The sequence below is a fragment of the Falco cherrug genome, chromosome 1 (assembly GCF_023634085.1).
Source record: "Falco cherrug isolate bFalChe1 chromosome 1, bFalChe1.pri, whole genome shotgun sequence".
Taxonomy (NCBI): Eukaryota; Metazoa; Chordata; class Aves; order Falconiformes; family Falconidae; genus Falco; species Falco cherrug.
This window is the reverse complement of record NC_073697.1, coordinates 78,053,707-78,076,383: the sequence shown is the minus strand read 5'-3', so window position 1 is coordinate 78,076,383 and position 22,677 is coordinate 78,053,707. Positions and strand designations below refer to the sequence as shown.

Here is a 22,677-nt window from a genome sequence, read left to right as displayed (position 1 = left end):
TTTTTTTGAGGCAGAGTTGCAGAGATACATAACAACGCTATTCTGCTTCAGTCCCTTAAAGAGAATAACCAGGTTCCAGAGAAACACATTACAGATCTGCAGTTTAAAAAACTGGAAAGCAATACATAATGATTTATATAAACAAAAAACAGTGAGAATGTATGTCAGAGCAATTTTGACTTAAGGTCACTTTTTCTTCGTCATATGTATCATTCAGGTTTCTGAAAGTCTTCCCAGGCATTTAAGTGTGTCAAATTATCACCCTATTGATATACAAGTGTATGCAAAGGCCAGACCAGTTTCCAGTCTTAGGAAAGGAACTGAGGTCTTCTGCAGCGTGCACTCAGCTACAGTACCACATCAGCATCCCATCGCCTGAAAGAACAGTTTCTAGCCTTCAGAAAGATAGTGAGTTTTCTGCATTTCTCATGTTTCCTTAAGGAGCTTGCTGTTGCAAACAAACATTAACAAAACTTTTTTCTGGCTCAGAAAGCGCTACTTCTAACTGAAACACAATACTAGCACGAACCAGAGTCAACAGAACCCACGCTTTCAATTGCACCGAAAATGACACACCATCTTAACTTTCTCTTTTTTCCTTCCAAGTTCTTACGGCCTCTTTCACTCATCTTCACAAAGTTCTGAAGTAGAAATAGGCTTTTATCAGTCAGTAACAAAAAGAATTATTTTGCACTTAGAGTTTCTTAATTTTGACATCTGTGTTCTGGTATCCAGGTGGGTGAGATGATAAACCCCTGACTACAGCTCACTGGGTCCAGCAACAGGATCTTGAAGCAGACAGGAGGTTATCAGAAGACAAAAACTTCACTAAGAACAAGAACAGAGGGCTACTTCTCACCCTCCTCTTGAAAAACATTTTCCCTTCTATATTTTCCTCACAATTCTGAGGGAAAAAAAACAACCAACTTCTTCACAGTGACTGTTTTTGATTGAGAAATTCCTGTGTTTAAAATTTATATAAAGTCCACTTGTTCTACAGAAAGCAAGGTCTGTTTTGTACACACATGGAAAATATCCCGAGTTGTTCTTGTCTAATTGTATTTCCACTGCACTTTCTAAAAGTTACCAAGACACACACACAAAAAAACGCAGCTTTATTTGTACACCACTTTGGGGGCAGGACGTGGAGAGGGAGATGAGGTGACTATTAACACAGCCAGCTTTGCTCTCCATCTTCCTTATCTAAGGTGGCAACCCAGACATAACATAGAATGGCGGACCCCTGAGAGGATAAGCAGACACCTAAATTATTCAGACTAACCACATGTTTCTCCTAGACAATTAGTTTATTTGATTAAAGCAAATTCTTCTACAAATATAAAGCAAGCATTTGCAGTGAGTACTGAGAACTCTGCAAAAGAGTTAATACATGCTGTTGTCACATACAAGTATAATATTTGATATACTTTTCCTCTCCCTGAAGCTGACAGGACCGTTTTGTCCTGATGAAGAGGGGAGGTGGTCACCCTGCAACAACCACAACGAAAAGGTGTATTCCCAAAGCAGCTACCAAAGAAAGTGGATGAAAAAAAATTGTGTTTAAGACAATGTAACCAAGATGGCTTTTAAAACTTAGGCTTGAATTTATAACCAAGACTGAACTGAAAGTGGTACAGATGAGCTATTGGCTTTGTTCTCCTGTCAGTGTTTTTACCTATGTTGCTATGGCAAATGCCAAAATTACTGAAAAGGCTCCTTCGCCTACTTGCCTACGAAGTCCTGCGCTCAGAGCCCCTGCCAGTGCAAGAGCACAGTTTTCCCAGAGCACATTTCCTACTCAAATAAAAACATGTGAGGCATGATAAGCTAGGTTTGTGTTACCTTTGAGCCTCCAGGAAGACGAGCGGCAGGTGACAGCACTGCCTGTAACACCGTATTACACTGCACTGAATAGAGTTCAAGTAAATTTATACTCGGCTTACAAAAACCAAGCCAGCCTGCTGGAGTTGGTAATTCAGAAGTGGACTGCTTGCAACTTCCTGAAATCAAGCAAGCTGTTGTTTTGGGTTTTTTTCTATTTTGTCACAACTTGCCAATCTGCAACAGCAGAAAAACGCTTACAGGGTGTCAGTCTTCAGACTGCTGACACTGGTCTATTCCAGATGTATATCGTTTCACTGCATAATGGTGAAATTAAAATTACTGCAAATTAAGCCTTCTGAAGGGCAACTAAGAAGCAGCTACTAGGGAAGTAAAAATAATTTATTACTAATAAATGTATAGATAAAAACCTACATCTTTTACAGCCCACTGCCCACAAATCAGAAGGATTAACCCAAGATTAACACACATCTAAAATTCTTTATTAGTGTGTTAAAATCTAAAAGTAGAACCCTAAGAAGAGAGTTCCTATTCTGAACTACTTATATGATAGAAGAAGCACGTATGGGCAAAGGGGACACTAAATTTATAGTGATTAGGACAACGACAAACATGCCACAGCAGTTATTTGCTTTTGCTTTTCTTTCTTTTTTGTCCCCCCTCTTCTCTAAACATACAAAACGTGTCCCAACATCCCCTTTTTCAAAACAAGGCAGGTTAAATTTAACAAGAAAAGGGCCATGTTCCAGAGCAGACTTGCAGAGTGCTCACAGCGTGTGACTGCTTGGCACGAAGAGCTGACCCTCCCCATGTGTTTGCTGAATGACTACACTAACAGCCCGTGCCACCACCAGGTCTGCCTCTGCTCCTGCACAGCTTTGCAGCCAGTACTGAAACAAACACAGAATGAGAAATAAGACACCATATGCCCTTTTGTCCCACCTGCTCAGATCAGGATTGTCCCAAGGACCACGCACTCTGGGTGGACTCTGTCCCAAAACACAAGCTACAGGGGTTTACCAAGAGCCTGAAAAAAATTAAAACTGTGCATGAGTGACGTGCGTGTGTGTGCACTTGCCTTCAACTTTCCATACAGCGACAGGCTGTGTGATTCGCCACACCAACCACCCGAAACCCGGCCTCCAAGGCTATCCATCACACCAAAGCAAATGTGTTACCCCCCTCCTGCTCAACAGCCACTGATCTGATAAGGCGTTACTCCTAACACACGACAAGATGCTCTCCCTCCCAGCCCCATACTTTTGGCGACTAACCTGTTCATCTACCTCACCAACAGTGAGCAGAGCAGCAGATGTGGCTGGGCTCCTCCCCAGCTCCTCCTGCACCACGGTAGATAAGGGAGCAGAGTCAGCCTTGGCACCAGTACCACCAACCACCCACACCAGCCGCAGACCGAAAGGCAGGTAGAAGACGACCAGGCACTGGACTAAGGAAAGAGCAGGAAGATGCACGAGGCCTGGACCAGAGCCACCCCAAGACACAGGCAGGCCTCCCTGGGAGCAGCTTGGGAGGAGCGAACCATGATGCTGCCCTGCAGGTGAGCGGTGCTGCCACGCACGGGCTCCGGCACCCATACGGCACAGCACAGGCACAGACCCAGGGAGCCCTTTCCTGCACATTTTCAGCTGACACTGCCACAGATAGCAGCAGGGAAACTATCACAGAATGATTACAGGTAAATGCTGAGCTGGCAAAAAATAAAACAAAAGTGCTTTTAATCCCCAGGAGTCTTCTGATACAACTGCTAGGGCTGCACGAGGCAGGGGACAGCACCAGGGCAATGGAAAGGGCAAGGCAGCCTCTTCCTCTTGCAGTACAGAAACTGCAACCACCACAGGTATGGACCAGCCAGAAACCAGAACTGCAAACCAGAAACTTCTTTTGATGAGATGACATGGAAAGGCATGCAAGAGATCTGCAGAAGAGACAGAAAGGTCACAAAGTGGGAAAAGCGAAGAAATTATTAACCGAAGGTAGACAGATACAGGACACCAAAACATAAAGCACAGTTTATTTGTCCATTTAAAATGGCTCATTACATGTAAAAAAAGTTTACTTTAGTAGCACATGTTCACAAACACAGCTTCTTCACAGACACTAATCCCTGTGCAAACAAGCACCTCACAGCCCCAGCTGGGAAGAGAGTGTCACCGCCTGCTATTTTTACCAGTATAGAAGAAACGGGGGTAAAGACAGCTTGTAGGCTTATGAAGGCAATGTGAGCCGTATGAAAGCATAAGCATCAATTCTCAATTACCACACCAAGATTTTCTTAAATTTCTCCAAGTCAAATTGTCACCCATAGATGAGAAAATCCATTTTAGGTCAGCATACAAATGGACATACAGATCGGTCGCTGATCTGATCATGGGCATCTTTCAACCCAGGAGGGCTCACAACAGCCAGGACAGTATGTGCATACCAGCAGGGTTTTTTGCAGACAAGATTTTCATGATAAGTAGGATTGCAACAGCATATCAAATAGTAATTAAATCTGGTCATGCATCACCTTTAAAGTATTCCAGTTAAGATCAATTAGGACCAACAGCAAGGACAGAAGTCTGACAGCTCTTTGCAAAACGCAGCAGGACTGCCTCATTTGCCATTAATGAAAGCTATGGCTTTAGCTCCTCAGTCTGGTGTGAAACGCAGTGCAGCTGGCCCAGGCCACTGCTCTCACTTCAGAAACGTCTGAAAGCAACTTACAAACAAGTAAGTAAATGCATAGCTGCCTCACTTGCTAGCACACAGCACTGCCATGGAACAGTCCCAGGAAAAAGAAAAAACAACAAAACAAAGCAGGTCTTTTTTTACTCCCTGGATAAGCAGACAAGCATCACAATTTTGCAAAAGGACCATTATTTTGGAAGCAGTAATGCACACAAGGGCACAGGTGTCCCTAACAGCACTTAATACAAAGGTCAGCAAGGCAAAGTTCACCAGTGAACGAATGACAACACATAAAACAAGAGATAAAACTTTAAAGCAGCAAGAGTTCAGCCTGCCACCCTGGCCGTGCCTGGCAGAAGTGTAAGGAAGGAGAGGAAGAGGAACAGATAGCTCCTTCCAGAGCAATCTGTTGCTTCATCTACAAGAGACTCCCCCAGCTTTGTTGTTCTTCTAGCAATTTTCTTCAGTAAGCTGATTTTTATTCGTATCTCATTACCCTTTGGGTTCCCTACAGGTGTTTCCTTGGGGATTTTCACCCAAGTGTAACAGGTAGGTGAGGGCATCTCATTTCTACTCCTTTACTGCTAAGGACTGTATACAGTAAGTTTCATTTCTTTAAGCATCCAGTAAAACTTACAATTTAGTAGTCCCTTGGTGAAATTGTAGAGTAGGGTATCAATTAGAAACAAAAGTCAACCAGTATCGAAGCATTTTTTTGGTGCAACGCAGTAAAAACACCCATTCTGTGCATACTGTAGAAAACCTGTTACTTTATGCAAGTGCATTAATCGTGACTAAAAAGCTTTTTCCCAAGAAATGCAGCACATTGATTTCTGCTTTTTTTGTAAAAAAAAAAAACAACTATTAAACATTTAATAAAAGCAACTAACTTTGGCTATTACAATTTAGGACCAAACATATATCCTAGGAAAAGTCTTCATGTCAATTTTCAAATACTTTTGGGGGCTAGGTTTAATGACATAGTGGTACTTGACACAAACTTAGGTTGAAAATATTGTTTTAGGATGGTTCCCTTCAGTTTAAGCACTCACTGGCACTCTGAAAACTACTCTTCAGCTTTTCATTTTGAAACACTTTCTCAATGGATACTCAGTTTGATTTTAATAAAGGTGTTTAAAAAGGAAACGCTGCATAAAACAATTTTAAAAAATATTTGCACATTTCTTCCGGCACAAAATCAATGTTCCTTTCTATAACATGCAGTTGATCCTAACCTATTTTTTTCTGGCTTAGCCACCACCCAAGCTAGTTACCTGGTACAGGGGCATCCCACCAGTCCCATGCCACTACTTTCCAATAACTTGACTGTCAGAAATTAAGGCACTAAGACCACAGCCCAGCCACAGCACCAGACTCATCTGTACCTCTTGACTGGAGACGAGATGAAGCCGTGGCCAGTAAGAAATGACCAGGCAGGACCTTTGCACACGAAGCAGGCTCATTCTTCCCAGCCAGCGTGGATAATTTCTGAAGCAAACATCATAACTACATCCCTTAAGTATCCGCTAAACCCCTGAGCAATTTTGCAGTCCATGCACTTTAACTGCTTTGTCGTCTCTCGGCCAAGTAGTAAGCTACTCCCTTGCTACCTTCACCTTTCAATTTCTCTTCCGTGTGGGAGCACTATTTCAGACAAAGCAAAGATGACAGATTAGGAGTAATCCCACTTGGCAATCAGGAGAGGTCAAAGTGCCAGGCACCAGCTGTTACTCCCAGGGCTGGACTATCACCATAGCAGGAGCCCACTGGGACCTGATACCATCTACTGCCCCAAGCAGCTCCAGTCCACAAGGTCAAACACTCTCCCAGTGATCAAAGGCAAAGGTTCAACAGATATGCTTGACTTTAGCTAACTGCATCACACATTTTCCTAGCAGTTGATACCTATCTACTCAAAGCAAAATATGCCCCAGCTGTCAGAGGTAAAGGCTGGAAAGTGTCCTCTTACTCACTAATTCTATACAAAACTCTAGTATTGTGTAACTTTCCTTTCTCATGGACTGCTAATCCACACCACATATTAAGCGCACATGCTCCACATTTTGAGTACAGCAGTTTATTCTGGTGCAAGTGCTCTTTAACGTGTCCGCGGGAAACTGGATCCTCAAAGGCCTTCCTCCAGAAGTCCTCAAAACCAAGGATTAAGAATGTCATACGTGTGAAACATTTTTGGAGTTTGTTATTTTTCCTTTTCGTAGTCCAATGTCTACTTCCTTGAAGTGAAAAGCTGAAAATTTTGATAATCATCATTTGTGCCATCACCTAATAGTACTGTCCCTTGATCTGTGTGCAAGTTCTGTGTTTGACTCGTTCTGCTGCTTTAGCAGAAATGTAATAAAAAAGCAAGCACCTGCATTTTCAAAACTTGCTACTGCCAGCTGTGGCAAGTGAACAGTCACCAGCACAAAGGAAAAAAACCAAAAAAAACCCCACAAACAACACCCACACCACCCTTCTGTCATCACCTGTCACCGATTTCCTTCTAACAAAACTTACTGAACCAAAGTTGCTCTGGAAGGCAGCTTTTTACTGCTGAATTTCAAATGTAAGAAACAGGTTTTTAAGGAAACTTGAAGGCTTTTTCAATAGGCTAGTCCAAATGCATGCAGCTTTAATTCTGTCCCAAGACTGAACTGTGGCCTGAAGCAGTCCATCCAGTAAGTCACATATCTACTGTCCAGCACTTCTCATCTCAGAGCCAGATCCAGAGACACACAAGACGGCGAGAGCAACGGCAGTACCACCCAAGCAATGAGAAAGGCAGGAATCGCAGGCTGGAAACTGAGGAGTTGCTAATCACCTTTTTCTCACTCGGGGCAGCTGCAAACCCACAGACCAAATATCAACCACTTCTCATTCACCTCCAAAATAGCTCTTTACAGAAATAGGTATTTTTTGACAATGTCTTTTTACCTCCACGCAAACTTCTGTATTTGTCAAAGGTAAACCTAAGGCAGAAAAAAGATGACATCAATCCCCCTTGCGCACCTGCCACACGAAAACAGCAGCAAACCAAGAAGCCCATCCCAAATGAAAGATCCTGTGATGCCCATGTACAGGAAGTCAATTAACAAGACTTAAAAAAAAAAACCAACAAAGTATCAATAAAAAAGTAGGTTGGCAAGCTCCCAAGAGAGCCCATCAACCCAGAATTAAAAACTGAATAAAACAATGTCTTGGGAAAAGGCTTTCTCCTTTATGCCCCGAGAAGCTGAACTCTACTATCTTCAGCTCTGGGGAAAATTCTGAATTCCCTCTCTCCATTAACATCCCTTCACACCCCTCCTTTAAGGTGCTTTGCTTCTAGGCGCTTCACATCAGATTTCAGTAGCTTTAGCTGATTTCCCTAGGGCATGCTGACAGACAGTAAGATGGAGATGCTGCAGGCTCTGCAGGTTTTGCTGCTACAGGGAAAGGAAATCCCCATGATTTCACCATATAGTAATATAAGCCAAGGGAATGGAAGTTAATCTGGAAAAAAACTAACAGATTCTAGTCTTTCTAACCATACATTTGCTAAGTCTTCTTCATAAAGTCTACACTCTAACATTCCTTCAGTATACAGGGCACACACAGATCAGTGTTTATACGCCGCAGCAAAACAAAACAATTTAAAAGATGCTCATAAACCAGCATCTGTTTAGGCAAGTTTCCTGAAGCGTTTCAGCATGACAACAGAAAGATGTTTCCATCCATGCAAGTGAACATCATAAACTTTAATTTCAGAAAATAAGTTAATTTTTGGAAATGAGTAATTACTAGAAAAATCTTTAAGCACCTGAATGAACAAAAAAATTTTAAAATAGTCAAACCACTTTTTCCTATTTCCTATCTGAGTTTCAAGAACTATTTATCTTTCAATATTTTTATTATTGCCATAGTAGTCAGTTACTCCATGCACCTCCAGAAAAAGACAGACAGGTAGAGATTTGTTTTCCCCCTCAACTACGACTGTGCCCAATAATGAGAATCTCAGAAAGCACCTTCAGCACAGTATTTGAGACTGCTGTCTTCTGACTACCTCAATGAAGAAAACCTGCTTGGGCACAAAGTGAAAACTTCACATTAAAACCATAGTAGTCCCCAGCTGAAGGTCAGAAAGTTCTGTACTTTGCAGGGAAAATGCCAGCTTTCAATAGTTTACCCCTCTTTGGGCAAGAGGAGGAGGAAAAAAAAAAAAATCCCCTAATGCAGGTAGGACCTGGGGGACATGGGTGATCACGAATGATCAGCACCAGCTGTCAGAGGCAGCAGTAATTCTCCCATCCCATCTCTATACAATCTTTGTCATTCCCACAGAGATGAGGCACAGGAGCCCTAATGTGATTCTGGGTTTGGATGAGAAGGCTCCCGATGGGGCAGTAAGAGGGGCAAAGCCCTGCAAAGAGATGCTGCAGTGCAGGACAGGCGCATCCCCTCCCAGTCCCCCAGCTTACCCCTCCTGCCAGCTCCCAGCATGGTTTGTGTTCCATCAGATCTATTTGCTCTCAGACCCAAGCTAAAGGCAAAGACGAGATAAATGAGAAAAGCATTTCTGGCTACCTGCAGCCATCAGAGCACGGTGGTGCTACACATGTTTATTCTAAGTCTTGTGATCTCTCTGGCTGGCATGGCACTAAAAGCTGTACCCAGATTAACACACACCAAAGGAAGGAAGTGTTTCGCTGGTAGACATCCAAGCATTTTAATCTGAACGCTCAGAGGAAACAAAATGTGTATTTTAAAATATAATCTGTGATGTTATTTACCTAACCCTTCAAAACAGAGGAGGCCTGATATTAACAGAAACAGCAGAGTTGAGGCTACAGTTCTTAACAGCTTTATTATTTATCCAATTTCAAGAAACAAGGCACAATTTTTATTGTTCCACAGCACCGCATTAATAAACCTTTAGCTTCACATCTCCTTTACCTCCCTCCCCACCTTGGTACAAATTAACACTCCAAGACTACTTACTTTTGCAACTTTTGGAGCAGAAAACTGTCCTCTTGTTTAAAGAAATTAATTACAAAATATACAATAAAGCAGAATTAATAAACACCTATTTCTTTGTGTAAAAGCAACGAAAAGTAAATGCAGCTCAGATAAAGTAAGAAAGAGATAAAAGGAGGCATTTCAGTTTTCCATATGTTGCACACCATTTTCTGGGTTTGCTAACAAATTAATATTAACAGTAGTTGAGAAAACTGTAAGCCACAAGTAATGAAAATCTATTTAATACGCAGCAGGAAAAAAAAAAATTCATTTCTAGTAGTCTGCCCAATTACGCTTCAGTACTTCCTACGGGAAAAACCAAAACCAGCTTCAATTCTCTTGTTTTTATTTGAGTTTGGCTTACCTTTGCTCCTGTGGATGCTCTTCCACATCCTCCTCTGATTCAGCCTGATAAACAGAGAAAATACTATGTAAGAATCTCAGAGTTGTGACAGGGTGCACTGGACATTATGTACTACCTTTAACTCTCCAGAGATGGACTCTTACGTGAATGCTTGCAAAACAAACCCAGAAATCTACAATTCTCACAGCAACTCCTTTAATGATTCAAGTAAGGTGATGCTGGCCATCCCATTTGAAGTTTCAGCTCATTTTGCCAAGATAAATGGTGACTTAATGTGGCTACTGCGTCGTTTGTTTGCTTGTTTTTTTCACATGGTGATTGAACAGATTCATTTTCCATGTATACAAATGCATCAATACAAAATTCTGCTCACATACACAATTTCAATTTAAAACTATCAATCGTCCTCAAACTACAGGAAGACCGCTTCGTCCACTTTCAAATTATCTGCACCCTGTCAGTAAATTTCATTAGCCAGTTTCTGAGAAAACAGGATGTGGAATGCCTTGAAATTCAGATCACACGGCAATGCCAAAAGCACAGGCAAGATACACGTTCCAACAGGGATGCGAGATCCCAAACCCAGATCTTATCACTGATCTGCAGCACTTACAGAAATCTGAGAGTAGAAGTTTTAAACACAACAGCTTAGCTCAGCTGCTGGACTAAGGTAATTTCTGAGACATGCAGTTAAACTGCCAGCTTGCAGTTTGCAACTAACTGCTTTGAGCTGCCTACAAAATGAATCCAAGGGCTGGTTCAATGAGCTCCCTGCAGGAAATCCATTTAAAACAAGCAGGTAGCTGCTCTGAACCAGCCAAGATCTCAGAAAAGCTTTAGGTATGACTCGAAGTGGAGCATGTTACAGCCACCCAACCTGCGCTGATGAAACCAGGGACAGCTTTAGGGAGATTAACATTTTTCAGTAAGAGGTTCCAGTTATCCTGCCAGGAACAGTGGGTAAGTGGAACCATCACCTGCAGTAGCTGGGAAAACAAGAAATGAGCTGCAGACCTTAGCAATAAAAAGGTAGGGGCGGGGGGGGGGGGGGAAACACACACCAAAATTAAGAGGGTGCACCATCCACCACCCCTCCTACATGTTTCCCATGCAAGTGCATCACGGAACACACCCCAAGTCACCAGCTTTGACTCTAGCTCCTATTTTTACTACATACTGGAAAAAAAAAGATCACCTTCACTAACACTCAATATATTTCTACAGGCTTCAGATGCTCAAGCAGCCCAGGGAGCCCTACTCGCCTACCCAGCAGGACAGCAAGACTTCTGAAGACCTGAGCCTCATGAAGGGGGAAAAAATGACAACCACATTAAGGCAGCAAATGTGGTTAATATTACTATTAATAAGTAACATCATTATGGCTAAAATAATGGACCTTAGGGCTAATACTATTACAGATCTTGCCAAGAGCTACCAGATGCATCTAAACTTCCATCTTTTGCCACAGGCAGCTCACCCAACAGGCGCAGCACAGGCTTCACCATAGCGTGATCAAATCTGTACCAAGACCGAGAGGAAAGTCCAGGTTCATTTGAGGATGTGCCAGTCTTTCTGTACATCTGCCCTTACAGAGAGATTGGAGACACTGTGATAATTGTCAGGCTCTGCAGCACATCACAGCTCTTCAGCCCAGGTTTACCCACCTAGAGGTCCTAGCACCTGGCCCTTGTGAAGACCCAGCCATCTCCTCTAACAGCTGAGCTAAGCCTTGCTGTTAGACTCTACCAGCACAGCACAATACAAACCCACCACCTGTTTTCCAGCTTCCCCAAGCTCCTTCTGTACTTCCAGGATCGAATTAAAGGACTCCTCATCCACCTCCTCCAGAAACAGCCCCTGTGCCACAACAGGCTGGCAAGCTATCCTCATTTTAAATGGCTTAACTCCTCCTTTAAATGGCTTAACATATGCCAGGCATCAGAAACCTGGGACTTAAGCTCGCCCTTAACACTAGCTATCTTACCACTGCTCCTCTTCACTTGTTCTCAAGCAATGATGAAGAAAACCTTCCCAATCTACGTGCAGCCAGAGCATAAAAATCTCAATTGTGCAAGAAAAAACAGTATTAAAAAAATCACCGACTGTAAGCATGCACACAGAGCTCCTTGTCCAGTTTTCTCGTCTTCTGCTCTCTGTATGCCACAGGCTACATGCATACTTACACTGAAGATGTGAAGGAAGAAGGAAAAAAACTCTCTCAAACTACCGTACCACCAGGCAAGTACCACAGGGGGAGGGACAGAAAGGAACGACTCCTGAAGCCAAAATGCAGGTCCCAGCAGCCTATCCACAGCAGGAAAACAATCCCCTTCCTCCAAAACCTTATTGTGAACACAGGCAGGTGCTTATCTCGTGCTAGAAAGCCCCTGAAAGCACCCCTCTCATGTCATGCAAGTCATGCAAGCCTGGTCTGACAGCTTCTGCATAATCTGCATGGCCAACCAGCCCCAAGTCCTATCAGCACCATCCAGAAGCTCAGCTGGGAGGCTGGAGAAGCATTTTAACAGCACAAAGAGGAACACAATTCCCACCCCAAGTCTGTCTCGGGCTTTCACATGAATTGTGCACCTTCAGACAAACCCCGCTTTGAAGTAGGCAACTCTGTACATTCAATTTGCGCATAGCTGATGGGATGTGCCTCTGTTAATGACATACTGCAGTGCGCATATCTTGGATACGTACATAAGATCAAGGTGTTTGTCAGCTTTCAAAACCAGCAGAACAATCAACCTCATTAGACCCTGCTCTGCACTGAAGAACAGGAACTGAAATGAGTCGCTACTACACAGGAAAAGAAAAAAATAATAATCTTCCAGAACCCAGCAGAACCTTTAAAGTTAAAACTCAGGCAGCCGCTCTGTATTTGCCCAGTGTCTGTATATGACTATGATACAGTAAATATTGTGGCATCTTTCTCCAAAATCCAAGCACCTGAAACAATCACAGCAAACTGAAATAAGCAGTCCCTGTCATCTCCTAAGTATCTGCAAGCAAACAAACACACACAAGGCTTCCCTCTAACGAAACATCTCACTCATCTACACGCAACACACATAACAGTAGAAAACCCACCACTTCGGACAGACGTGGCACTGACACCAAAAAAAGTTCGGTGTAAGTTGCCTTTGATGACTTACTGTCATTTTCAATCATGGTAACAGGGCCTACCACTTCACCTTCATTATTCCAAAGTAGTTCCTCCGAGCTGAAGGGGCTGAAAGGAAAGCGCGGAATGCCCTGCTCTGCAGGTACCCAAACTGCCCCCCCGCCTTCAAATGCGCACAGTAACCACCTAAGCAGTTTCTCATGGACAGAAACATACAACTATAACTCTCCGATCCCTCTTTTACGTGGTGTCTACCATGAACAACATTTATGCTTCTTTCATACACTCATGGCCACGGGGCCAGCATGTGGGGGTTTTTTACTGTGCTTTTCCTTGGCCTCTTTCTTCTCCTCTTCAGGAAAAAAAAAGCACAACAAAAAACCCAACAAACAAATGAACACCCCAAAAAGCAAAACCCAGCAACTAACCACCTTTAGCTTTGCATTGAAATGCTCCAACATGGCTGTTTATATTTGGAGATTTTTCAGCCTTTAATGGTGAAGGACTTGGATGTCAAGTCCTACACAAAGGAGCTTTTCTCCCAAGCATTTTAGTTAAGTAAGCATTAACAAGTTATAAACAAACAAGCAAAACCACAAAATTACAAGGAGTCTGAATAAAAACCACAACTGTTCTAATCAAGCCTCTCGCACCTGAGATTTTTTCCATATCAGAATCCCACTGGTTTTCCATGCATCTCTCAACCGTCAGAACAAGCAAGACTTCACATTTTTCCACACTGAGGACAAATGATGGGAAGAAAAACAAAAAACACAAACCCAGCCACCCACCCCAGGGACGTCTGCGATAAAAAAGAAGGCAAGGAGGAGAAGGAGAGCAAGGCAGGGGCTCTGCGGCTACCCCACACTTCACCTTAAAAAAAAAAAAAAAAAAAGGAACTGGGTGCAAGGGAATATGGACACATCCGACTGGGAAACCCAGCTTGTCTCCAAGCAAATAGGGAACTCAGGAAGAAACATGAAAACGCTGGAGGAAGCTGCAGACCAGTGGAAGAGTGTCAGCACACTAGGACAGGCAGCTCCTCCTCAGCTCCGGCACACGAGCCTACGCACACCCTCACCAACTGCAACGCTCCGGGCAGCCTTGAGGCTCGGCTAGGGAGCAAGAGCAGTAGGTGAACCATCCCCAAAGAGCTTTGCAGGCTTCAGAGGAAGCCAAAAATCAAAAGATCACAAGTACAAGGAGGGGAAGAAGAAAAAAAAAAAGACAAGAAAGAAAAAGCACAAATATACGTAAGAGGGAAGCTGGGAGGGGGCATGCGAGAAGCACAAACAATGAAAGGGAAGCAAGAGGAAACAGAAGGAAGAACAACCAACCAGGGTGGAGGCGCGGGGGCCCTGGGCGGCTGCGCTCCAGCATGCAAATTCATGCAGTTCACGTAGACAAAGCAATGCTGTGAGAGGCCTAGAGAGCAACTACAAATATTAAAATGCTTTTTTCCACCCCCCCTTTTCCCCTCCTCCCTCGCCTCTTAACACGATGTCTTTATTTGGTATGTGCTCTTGGAACAAAAGCATGCACAGGCAACCTGACAGCTGAATGGGCTACCAACCCAACCAACTTTCATCCTCTGATTCTGCAGGCAGCAAGGAATGCTCAAAACTGCTCTGTCACAGGCAGCTGATGATGCATGGAAAATAAGATAATAGTGCAAAGCCATGACAGAAAGGGAAAAATATCCGTCAGACAGCACTGGTAACCCACCAGAAACAGGCGAAAGCTGGGCAAACAGGGCAACCTAATGCACATCCCTGCTCAGAGCCCGTGATACACAGGTGGGAGGGAGGCACTTTGGGAGAGGTGCATGCATCAGTCCATCCCTGGATTTTTCCTTTCTGCATGCAAAGTCCTCACTCTCCTGTGCTGCACTCCACCCACCCGGCCCCCTCCAAAAGGGAACAGGAAGAACCAGATCAAGGAACCAGGACACTTCCCAAAGTCTTCCCCAAAACGGATCTTTAAACACATGAATGAAGCAATCCTTGGATATTCCCTGTCAAACGACATTATCCACTCAAACCCAAGGTAGTTTCTCCTCTTACTAGACGGTCACCATCACATCACCACTGCTGTGGTACACAAGCACCGGGCACAACCCTCTATGAGGGTTTAAGTTAGAAAGCCTGTTCCTGCAAGGAAGAGAACACGGACAACACCTCCTCGCAGCCATATGTCAGACCTTTCTCTTTTTTTATTTTAGTGGAGCTTAGAGACCAACAAGCAATAAACCTCTTGCGGGTTTAAGCATCCCTCTAACAAAGAGAGGGCAGTCAAATGTTAACAGAGGAAGCAGTTTTCCGAATCTCTGCAGCTGATGCCAGCACCTCTGCCAATGCCCCTCACTGACCCAGAGCCGTCACCCATGCCGAATTGCCTTCGGGACCTTGCAGACACCACAGGGGACCGCAGCAGGGTGGGTAACGCTCGATTCCTCGGGCGCTCAGAGCCGCGACTGCCCGCGGCAGAGCAGTGCCACCGCTCCATGGAAATGGTGTCGCAAGGGTCCCTCTCCACAGCAGCAGGGACAGAGGGAGGTCTCCTTTCCTCCTGCTCCCAGCCACAGGAAAAGGTGGCTTCAAATTCAGCCACAGGCCCCAAGCCTGAGAGGTACCAGGTAAAGCCCAAGCCCATAAGGGAACAGAAATTCAAGCGCTGGGGTTGGGCCTGGAACCAAGCTTTGGTCTTAAAACCTGTTTGAGGAACCCAGGCCCTTCTGCTCCAGCCTGAGCAGTGGCTGACATGTCAGATGCTGCTGTGGTCCCCAAGCTCAGAGGAAAAGCCATGCAAAGCAGCCGATGCACCACTAGCGCTCGGAGCCCGCTTCACCTGGCTTTGAACGTCTGCCTTTTATTTCAGCGAGCCTATTGCGATTTTCACTTCTCACTCTGTTGCAACTGAAACCAGAAGACCTGTTTTCTTTCCCGCATATCCCACGCAGCATCTACAGAAACAACAGAGGACCAGCAGCCCCAGCTTCACCTCTCACGGCTGCAAGGACTCGGCGGAACCACCCGCTCAACCCCACCAAGTTCAGGGGCCATTTGTGCCTGGTCTTCCTTCAGCCATGCTACAGCTCGTTTTTATGAGGGTGCTCAAGAACAAAGTGTTTTCTAAGAGGACCCAATCTCCTCAGGAAGCAAACATCACGTCATCATCACTCAATTGCAGCTTTGCTGCGAGAAGTGACTATAAACAACTGCATTACATGGCTCTACATCTAACGCATCTTAATGTCTCCAAGGTAAAGAGCACACAAGCAAAAGGCCGAGTTCCTTAAGCATCCCGGGCAGCCCAGACCCTGCACCCTCCCTTTGCTACAGCTACACCTGCGCCAGGAAAATTATGAATGGTGTGATATATGGAGTTTTTTAATTTATTTATAGATACAATATATCAGACTTTCGTAACACCATGATACAAAAAGCTGCGCCCTGGTAAGCAGCATCAATTGCTAGCTAGCTGAGGGAAGAAATAACCCTTCTGCTCTTTGTATCGGTATCACTGGCTGAGTGCTACTGAGGGAATGATATAATGGCTTAAGAGAAATAAATTACGCTCTTTTGCCTCTCACATAAGATGATATCCCTAAGGACTGCTTCTTCCCATGTACCAGCCCGGTGCCTCGAAGACTCGGAAGGCCCAGCTGAGCATATGGCAGCGCCCGCAGCACAAGGTAACGCGGCCCCAGAGGCCACCAGCCCCCCCCAGCCCCCCGGCCGTGCCCGCACGGCGCCGGCTGCTCCTGGAAACACGGGATTTAACAAACCCTGTTCGAGCCCGGCTACGGCGGGTATAAACAAACCAGACCGGCACCATAAATGATGTGTCATTTCTGGGGGGAAAATGGCTTCACCTGAGCAGGTCTGAGGCGTAAAGAGACGCATATTCGTTATACGCACATCCAGCAGTTACGGTGCGCAAATACGTTCATTTAAAAAAAAAAAAAAAAAGTAAAGAGAAAACAAAAACCCCAGGGAAAGAAGCTAAAGCCCGAGCAGCCACCGCGGGCCGCAGCGGCACGGCGCCGGGGGGGGGGGACCCCGGGGGACGGGGCTGCGGCGTGACAGCGGGCGAGGCCGCCCCCCCGCGCCCCGCTCGCCCCCCGCCGCGGCCCCCGGCCCCTCGGGGCCACCGCCGGCCCCCGCCCCCCCGCGCCTCGGCCCCCCTCGCCCGCCCCCCGCCCTCCCCGCGGCGCCGACCACCGCCCCCCCGGCGCCCCCTCACCTGGGCGGGCAGCAGGAGCTCCCCCTCCTCGGCCTGCCACAGCTCCACCACGCCGGGGATGGGCTCGATGGCTGCGGGGGCAGAGAGAGAAAGCGCAGATGGGCCGGCCGCGCCGCGGGGCCGGGGGCCGGGACCCGCAGGCGGCAGCGCCCCGGGGCTCCCCGCGGGGGGGCAGGCCCGCAGCGACGCGCGGCCCGGCTGACACCGGGAGGGACCGGCCGGGCACCGCGGGGCGCAGGGCCGGGGGAAGCGCGGGGGGGATGCGAGCCGCGTGCCGGCCCCCTTTGTGTCCCCGGGCTGCCACCGCGGCGGCCGCCCGGGGGACGGCGGCAGGGGCGGCGGCGCGGCTCGCACGCCCGGAGCGGGCGGCGGCGGCACCGCGGCTCCCCGCCCCGACCCGCGCCCTCACCTTGTCCCTGCGCCTCCCCGGGGCGAAAGCAGGGCAGGAGGACGTGGAAGACGCCCAGCAGGAGGTTCATGGCCGCGGCCGCGCGGCAGTAGCCGCTCTGCTGCGGGTAGCGCAGCCCCGCCATGCCGTGCCGCGCCGCGCCGTGCTGCGGCTGGGCGGGGGCGGGGGCGGGGGCGGAGGGGGGCGGGGCCACGGGGCACACAGGCCCCGCCCACCGCCACGCCGCGCGGCTGCGCGCCGCCCCGCCCCGCCCTCACCGGCAGCACCGAGCACATGGCGCGCGGCCAGGCGGGCGCGGCCCGCCCCTCCCCCCCGCGCCCGGTGCGCCCCGACGGGACCGACCCCCCCCCCCGGGCGGCGGGGGGGGACACGGGTGCCTGGCCCGGTGCTCCCGCGCTGTGCGGGCGGCTGGCGGCGGGACCGGGAGCTCGGGGCTCCCTCGGGACGTCGCCGGCTCGTGGCTCCCCTGCTATTTTTAGAAAAAAGCATGAAAAGAAGAAACCCGGGGTGCAGCGCGAAGGGGGAGGGGAGAGCACCGACAGCGGCAGAAATAAAAAAAAACCAACAACAAAGCGACAGCCCCGGCGGGGTGTCCCCAGGGAGCGGCGGGTGCAGGGTGCGGAAGCGAGGGGCCGGTGGGTGCCGCAGCCCCGGTGCTGCACGGCTGCTTCGCAGTGCTGTGGGCCCGGTGCTGGCACCCACCAGGGCCCCCCGTAGCTGGGGGTTTAGGAGGGGCAGAGCGGAGCCCCCAGCCACATTCCGCTGGCTGTGCAGCTGTAACGTGTGTCTCATGCCCTTCTACTCGTACTGTACCCGCTTGTCCCTTCTGCTCAAAAAATAAACCCTCAGATGCTGAAATCACGGGAAAAACCCGTTGCTGAGCTAGTTCTGCAAACCGCGAGGGAAAAGTGAGCAAAGAGACTTGGCCGGCGAGGTCTGCACGGCCCCCGCTCTCAGCCGGGTCTCTCCCTGCGGATGGTGCGTGACCGTGGTGCTCGCCCCCCGTTGGCACACAAATACCCGTTGGCACACAAATACCCGTTGGCACACAAATACACCCCCGCAAGGACAAAACCCACCTTCGGCCCCGCGCTGGGGCAGCACGTGAGGCCGCCTGACACCTTGGTCCCCGCTGGCAGCAGGATGGTCATGCGATGCCCGCTCCGTCCGGTGGCTGGAAGAGCTTTTCTCACCCAGAGGCGCCCAGCTGTGGCTGGGGACCAGGGCAGGCATGGCTGTGGGGGCATGGCCCTGCGGTGCCCACCCCCCCCTCAAGGAGAAGGCTTTGGCGTCCACCAGGATGGCACGATGGCTGACATATGGCTGTGCAGCCTCATCTCCCGCCACATCCCCCTCTCCCTTTCTCCTCTTCCCCCTTTTTCCCCGCTCCCTGCCTGCTAGACTGGCCTTTTGTTTCCCACCCTGTGTCCCCCCATGTCTTTGCGGTCTCTCTGCCCCACAGGCAGGCAGGGGACTGAGTGCCCCGGTGGCACGGTGCTCCCCACGGCACAGGAAAGGGGAATGGGAATGGAAAATGGGAATGGCTGGATGAAATGGGAATGGCTGGATGGGCAGCAGACACGCAGCCAGGGGACAGCTGCTCGAACAGCCACTCCAGAGAGGAGGGTGATGGTGGCATAGACCCTATAGAGCAGCCCCACCAGGGGCTGCAGGCACCAGGCACCTACTGTGCATTTGGCTGGGAACTGTTCCCACTGCTCTCACAACCGGTCCCAGTTGGAATACCAGTTAGAGCGGTGGACAGACGTTATTTGAAATTATTTGCTGGGTTTTTTGCCATGTTTTTAAAAGCCCACGTCAGCCCCAGCTGATGGTTTTGCCTGCCCCAGGCTGTGCAGGCAGGGGGCCGGCTGGCCCTGGGTGGGGGGTCCAGCAAAACTCTGCCGACAGGCCTGAGGCTGGTTTAGCCAAACAGGTTTTAAAACATCAGGCGGGAGAGGTGGCCTGAGCTGCCACCTGCGCTGGGACCCGGCTCACAAGCAAGGGGCACGTTTGCAGCTGGGGGAAGCAGGGGCAGGCAGGAGGCTTTCTGCAGTCACGGTGGAGCCACCCCAGCTCGATGGCCCGGCTGAACTTGCTTTCTGGAGGCTTTCGCAGATGCAACGGGCAGGTCTGGAGGAGATCAGGGCCACAATGGAGGTGTTGCGATGGGATGGGGAGGTGGTAGTTGTGTAACAGACATCAAACAGAGCAGGCAACCCACTTACAGTCCTGCTTTTGTGCCTCCTGCATCTCTACCGGCAAAATATCCCTGGGACTGTTCGTGCGTGAGGTGGAATGAAATGTGTGTGCTGCTAAATATGCAGAGATGCTCCTGAGCCAGCCCCAGGGAAGGTTAGAGAGCTGCCACCCCTGTGGTGCAGGGGAACCACAGAATCATTTAGGTTGGAAAAGACCTTTGAGATCATCAAGTCCAACCATTAACCCAGGACTGCGAAGTCCACCACTAAACCATGTCCCTAAGCACTGCATCTACACGTTTTTTAAATGCCTCCAGGGATGGTGACTCCACCACCTCCCTGGGCAGCCTGTTACAGTGCTTTACCACCTTTTCAATGAAGTTTTTCCTAATACCTGATCTGAACCTTCACTGGTGCAACCTGAGGGCATTTCTTCTCATCCTGTCGCTTGTTACTGGGGAGAAGGGACACCACCTGCCTACAACCCCCTCTCAGGCAGCTGTGGAGAGCAATAAGGTCCCCCCTGAGCCTCCTCCTCTCCAGGCTGAACAACCCTGGTTCCCTCAGCTGCTCCTTATGAGACTCGTGCTCCGGACAGGGCAGGGATGATGCTGGCAGGCAGAGCAGAAGGGAGGTGGAATCTTTTCCTCCCAGGCAAGGCTCAAAGCAACTTCTGCAATCAGAAGCGAATGAGTATTTGGGTTCCTCCAGGCTGAAACATCTGCCTTTATTGGCCTTGGTCGTGCAGGAGGGGACCCGAGACCCTTGTGTCTGGCACCAGCATCCATTGTCCCACTGGTTTTCACCTGGACCACGCTCGGCAGGTGCTGGCACCCAGGGAGGGTTGGCCTCCCCCTGCAGTGCGAGGGGGCTGCGCGGGTCCCCCCAGCCGCAGCACTGCCTGCAGCAGGCTGGCATACAACATGCAACCCCGCGCTCTGCCCACGCCGCCTTCGGGCAGCCCTAACGCCGCATCCCTCACCCCCGGGGTATGCGCACGGCACCACCGACACCAGCTTTCCAGCTGCATCCGACCTATGTTTGACACCCTCTGGCTGCCACAGCTCCACGTTGTTTAGAGCAGCCTCGCTCCTCCAGCCTCACCGGGGTCCTGTCGGCGAGAAGGGGCTCGGTGCGCAGGACGCAGCGGGGGGAAGCAGAGGCTGCCGGCATGTCCTGGCTGACCCTCTTTGCCAGGCCACCATGATACTCTTCCATTCCCCAGAAATGAGTGACAAATTCAGAGCCAACAGGTTCACCCTGCCCAACCAGGAAAAGGAAACAACCAGTAAAACACTTGGATGAGGGACTTGTGGGGTGATGCTTTTGGAGGGGGATGGTCCCGCTGCATGAACCCAGCATGGACTGGCCCGTGCAGCTCCCCCTGCTACCTGCAGATGTGTCGGTGCTCTTCCCAAGCTTGCAGACCTATTGACGATGCTGTTCTCCAGCCAGGGAAGATCCTTTTGAGGCTATACACATATTTACTATTCATGTGAAACAAATCCCTGCACTGGCATACCTTAAGATCTTTGATTATTTATTTTTCTTTCAGTTAGTAGGATGTGCTGCTGAAATATTTATTTTTACTGTTTCCCTCGCCCTTGAACTACAAGGAAAAGGAGCTGAGTTTTACCTGCAGCAGTGTGGAGATGCTGCTGTAAACTTCTGCAGATTTTAAAGCACACAGCAATTCATCCAGCCCTAAATGCCATTACAAATCCCCATTGCTTTCAGCAGGGGAATAGCTACTCGCCTTGCATAAAAGCCACGACACTTTAGAGAAACACTAGGCAAAATTAATTTGGGGGGGAACCGAGCCCAGCAGAAGCCTTTCCAGTCAAAGTATGCGATCATTTCATTTGCAGCCACGTACTGTGCCATATGTGGCTAATGCTCAAAATAAGCATACTGGTCATCTATTTAGGGGGTTCCATTAGGTACAGTTTGAGAGATAGTATTTACCACAGGTGTTATATTTTTAAAAAAATAAGCTCCAGGGGAGGGGTGAGCTCGCTCTGGAGTATTATCTTCACCTTGTCATCCCCAGCTGGGAAATCAGCGGTGATAAGCCCCGTTGGCATGGGCTGAAGTACGCCTGTCCTGGGGTCTGCAGCGGTCTCCGGTGGAGCCCAGGGCCTCTCCTCGCCATCCCTGGCAGCCCCCCTCCCTCGGCGGGCTCTGCTTTATCAGCCCCCAGGCTGTACACCCCCACACCCACCCTGCACCCAGGGCTGGCCCTATCGGCCAGTACAGCAATGGCCAGTCCCACCCGATATGGCTACAAATCCCAAAGAGAGACTGGGGGGGATAACGCCTTCACTTGGGTCACTCCCCCACCCCGCTAGCTCCTTCTTCATCAAAGGGGCAGCATTTCCCCAAACACCTGCTGCTGGGCAGGTCCCCGGGCTCAGTCCCACCCAAGGAAAGCCAAGCCCCCCCGACCCTGCCACAGGGCTCCGTGCTCCCCAAAGGCCAGCTCACGGGTGAGCGCACACGGAGGGGGGGGGAAAGAGAGAGAAAGAAGACCTGGCAGGGTACAGCCGTAAATTTCTGTGCTTGGTTCCCTGTGTGACAACAGAAGATAAGCAGCCCCCACTTGCTCCGCCAGGCAGCTTTCTGGGAGCAGGGACTCTCCCAGCGTCCCAGTGTTTGTGTAACTCCCAGTGGAGCGGGGCCACGATCTCCGTCGGGGTGCCTCTGCATCATTAGAATAATAAAACAATACAGGAACAAGAGTGTCTCTCTTCCTCCTGGTGACAATTACTGTTGCGCGCTCCCCCCGCGGCCTTAGCCGAGGTTT

General features: G+C 49.0%; 1 protein-coding gene across 3 annotated transcripts in view; it reads right to left on the bottom strand.

The window, feature by feature from the left end:
* The window catches only part of TMEM131L (transmembrane 131 like), an 82,946-nt gene extending 65,108 nt beyond the window's left edge, over nucleotides 1–17,838 (bottom strand). For all 3 annotated transcript variants that reach the window (XM_055725182.1, XM_055725312.1, XM_055725254.1), the window contains exons 1-3: nucleotides 17,674–17,838; nucleotides 17,265–17,335; nucleotides 9,893–9,936 (exon numbers count right to left, since the gene is read on the bottom strand). In XM_055725182.1, the coding sequence (XP_055581157.1) occupies nucleotides 9,893–9,936; nucleotides 17,265–17,335; nucleotides 17,674–17,797 (239 nt within the window). In that variant the 5' untranslated portion in view covers nucleotides 17,798–17,838. The remainder of the gene's footprint in view (nucleotides 1–9,892; nucleotides 9,937–17,264; nucleotides 17,336–17,673) is intronic.
* Between the last annotated feature and the right edge of the window lie 4,839 nt (nucleotides 17,839–22,677).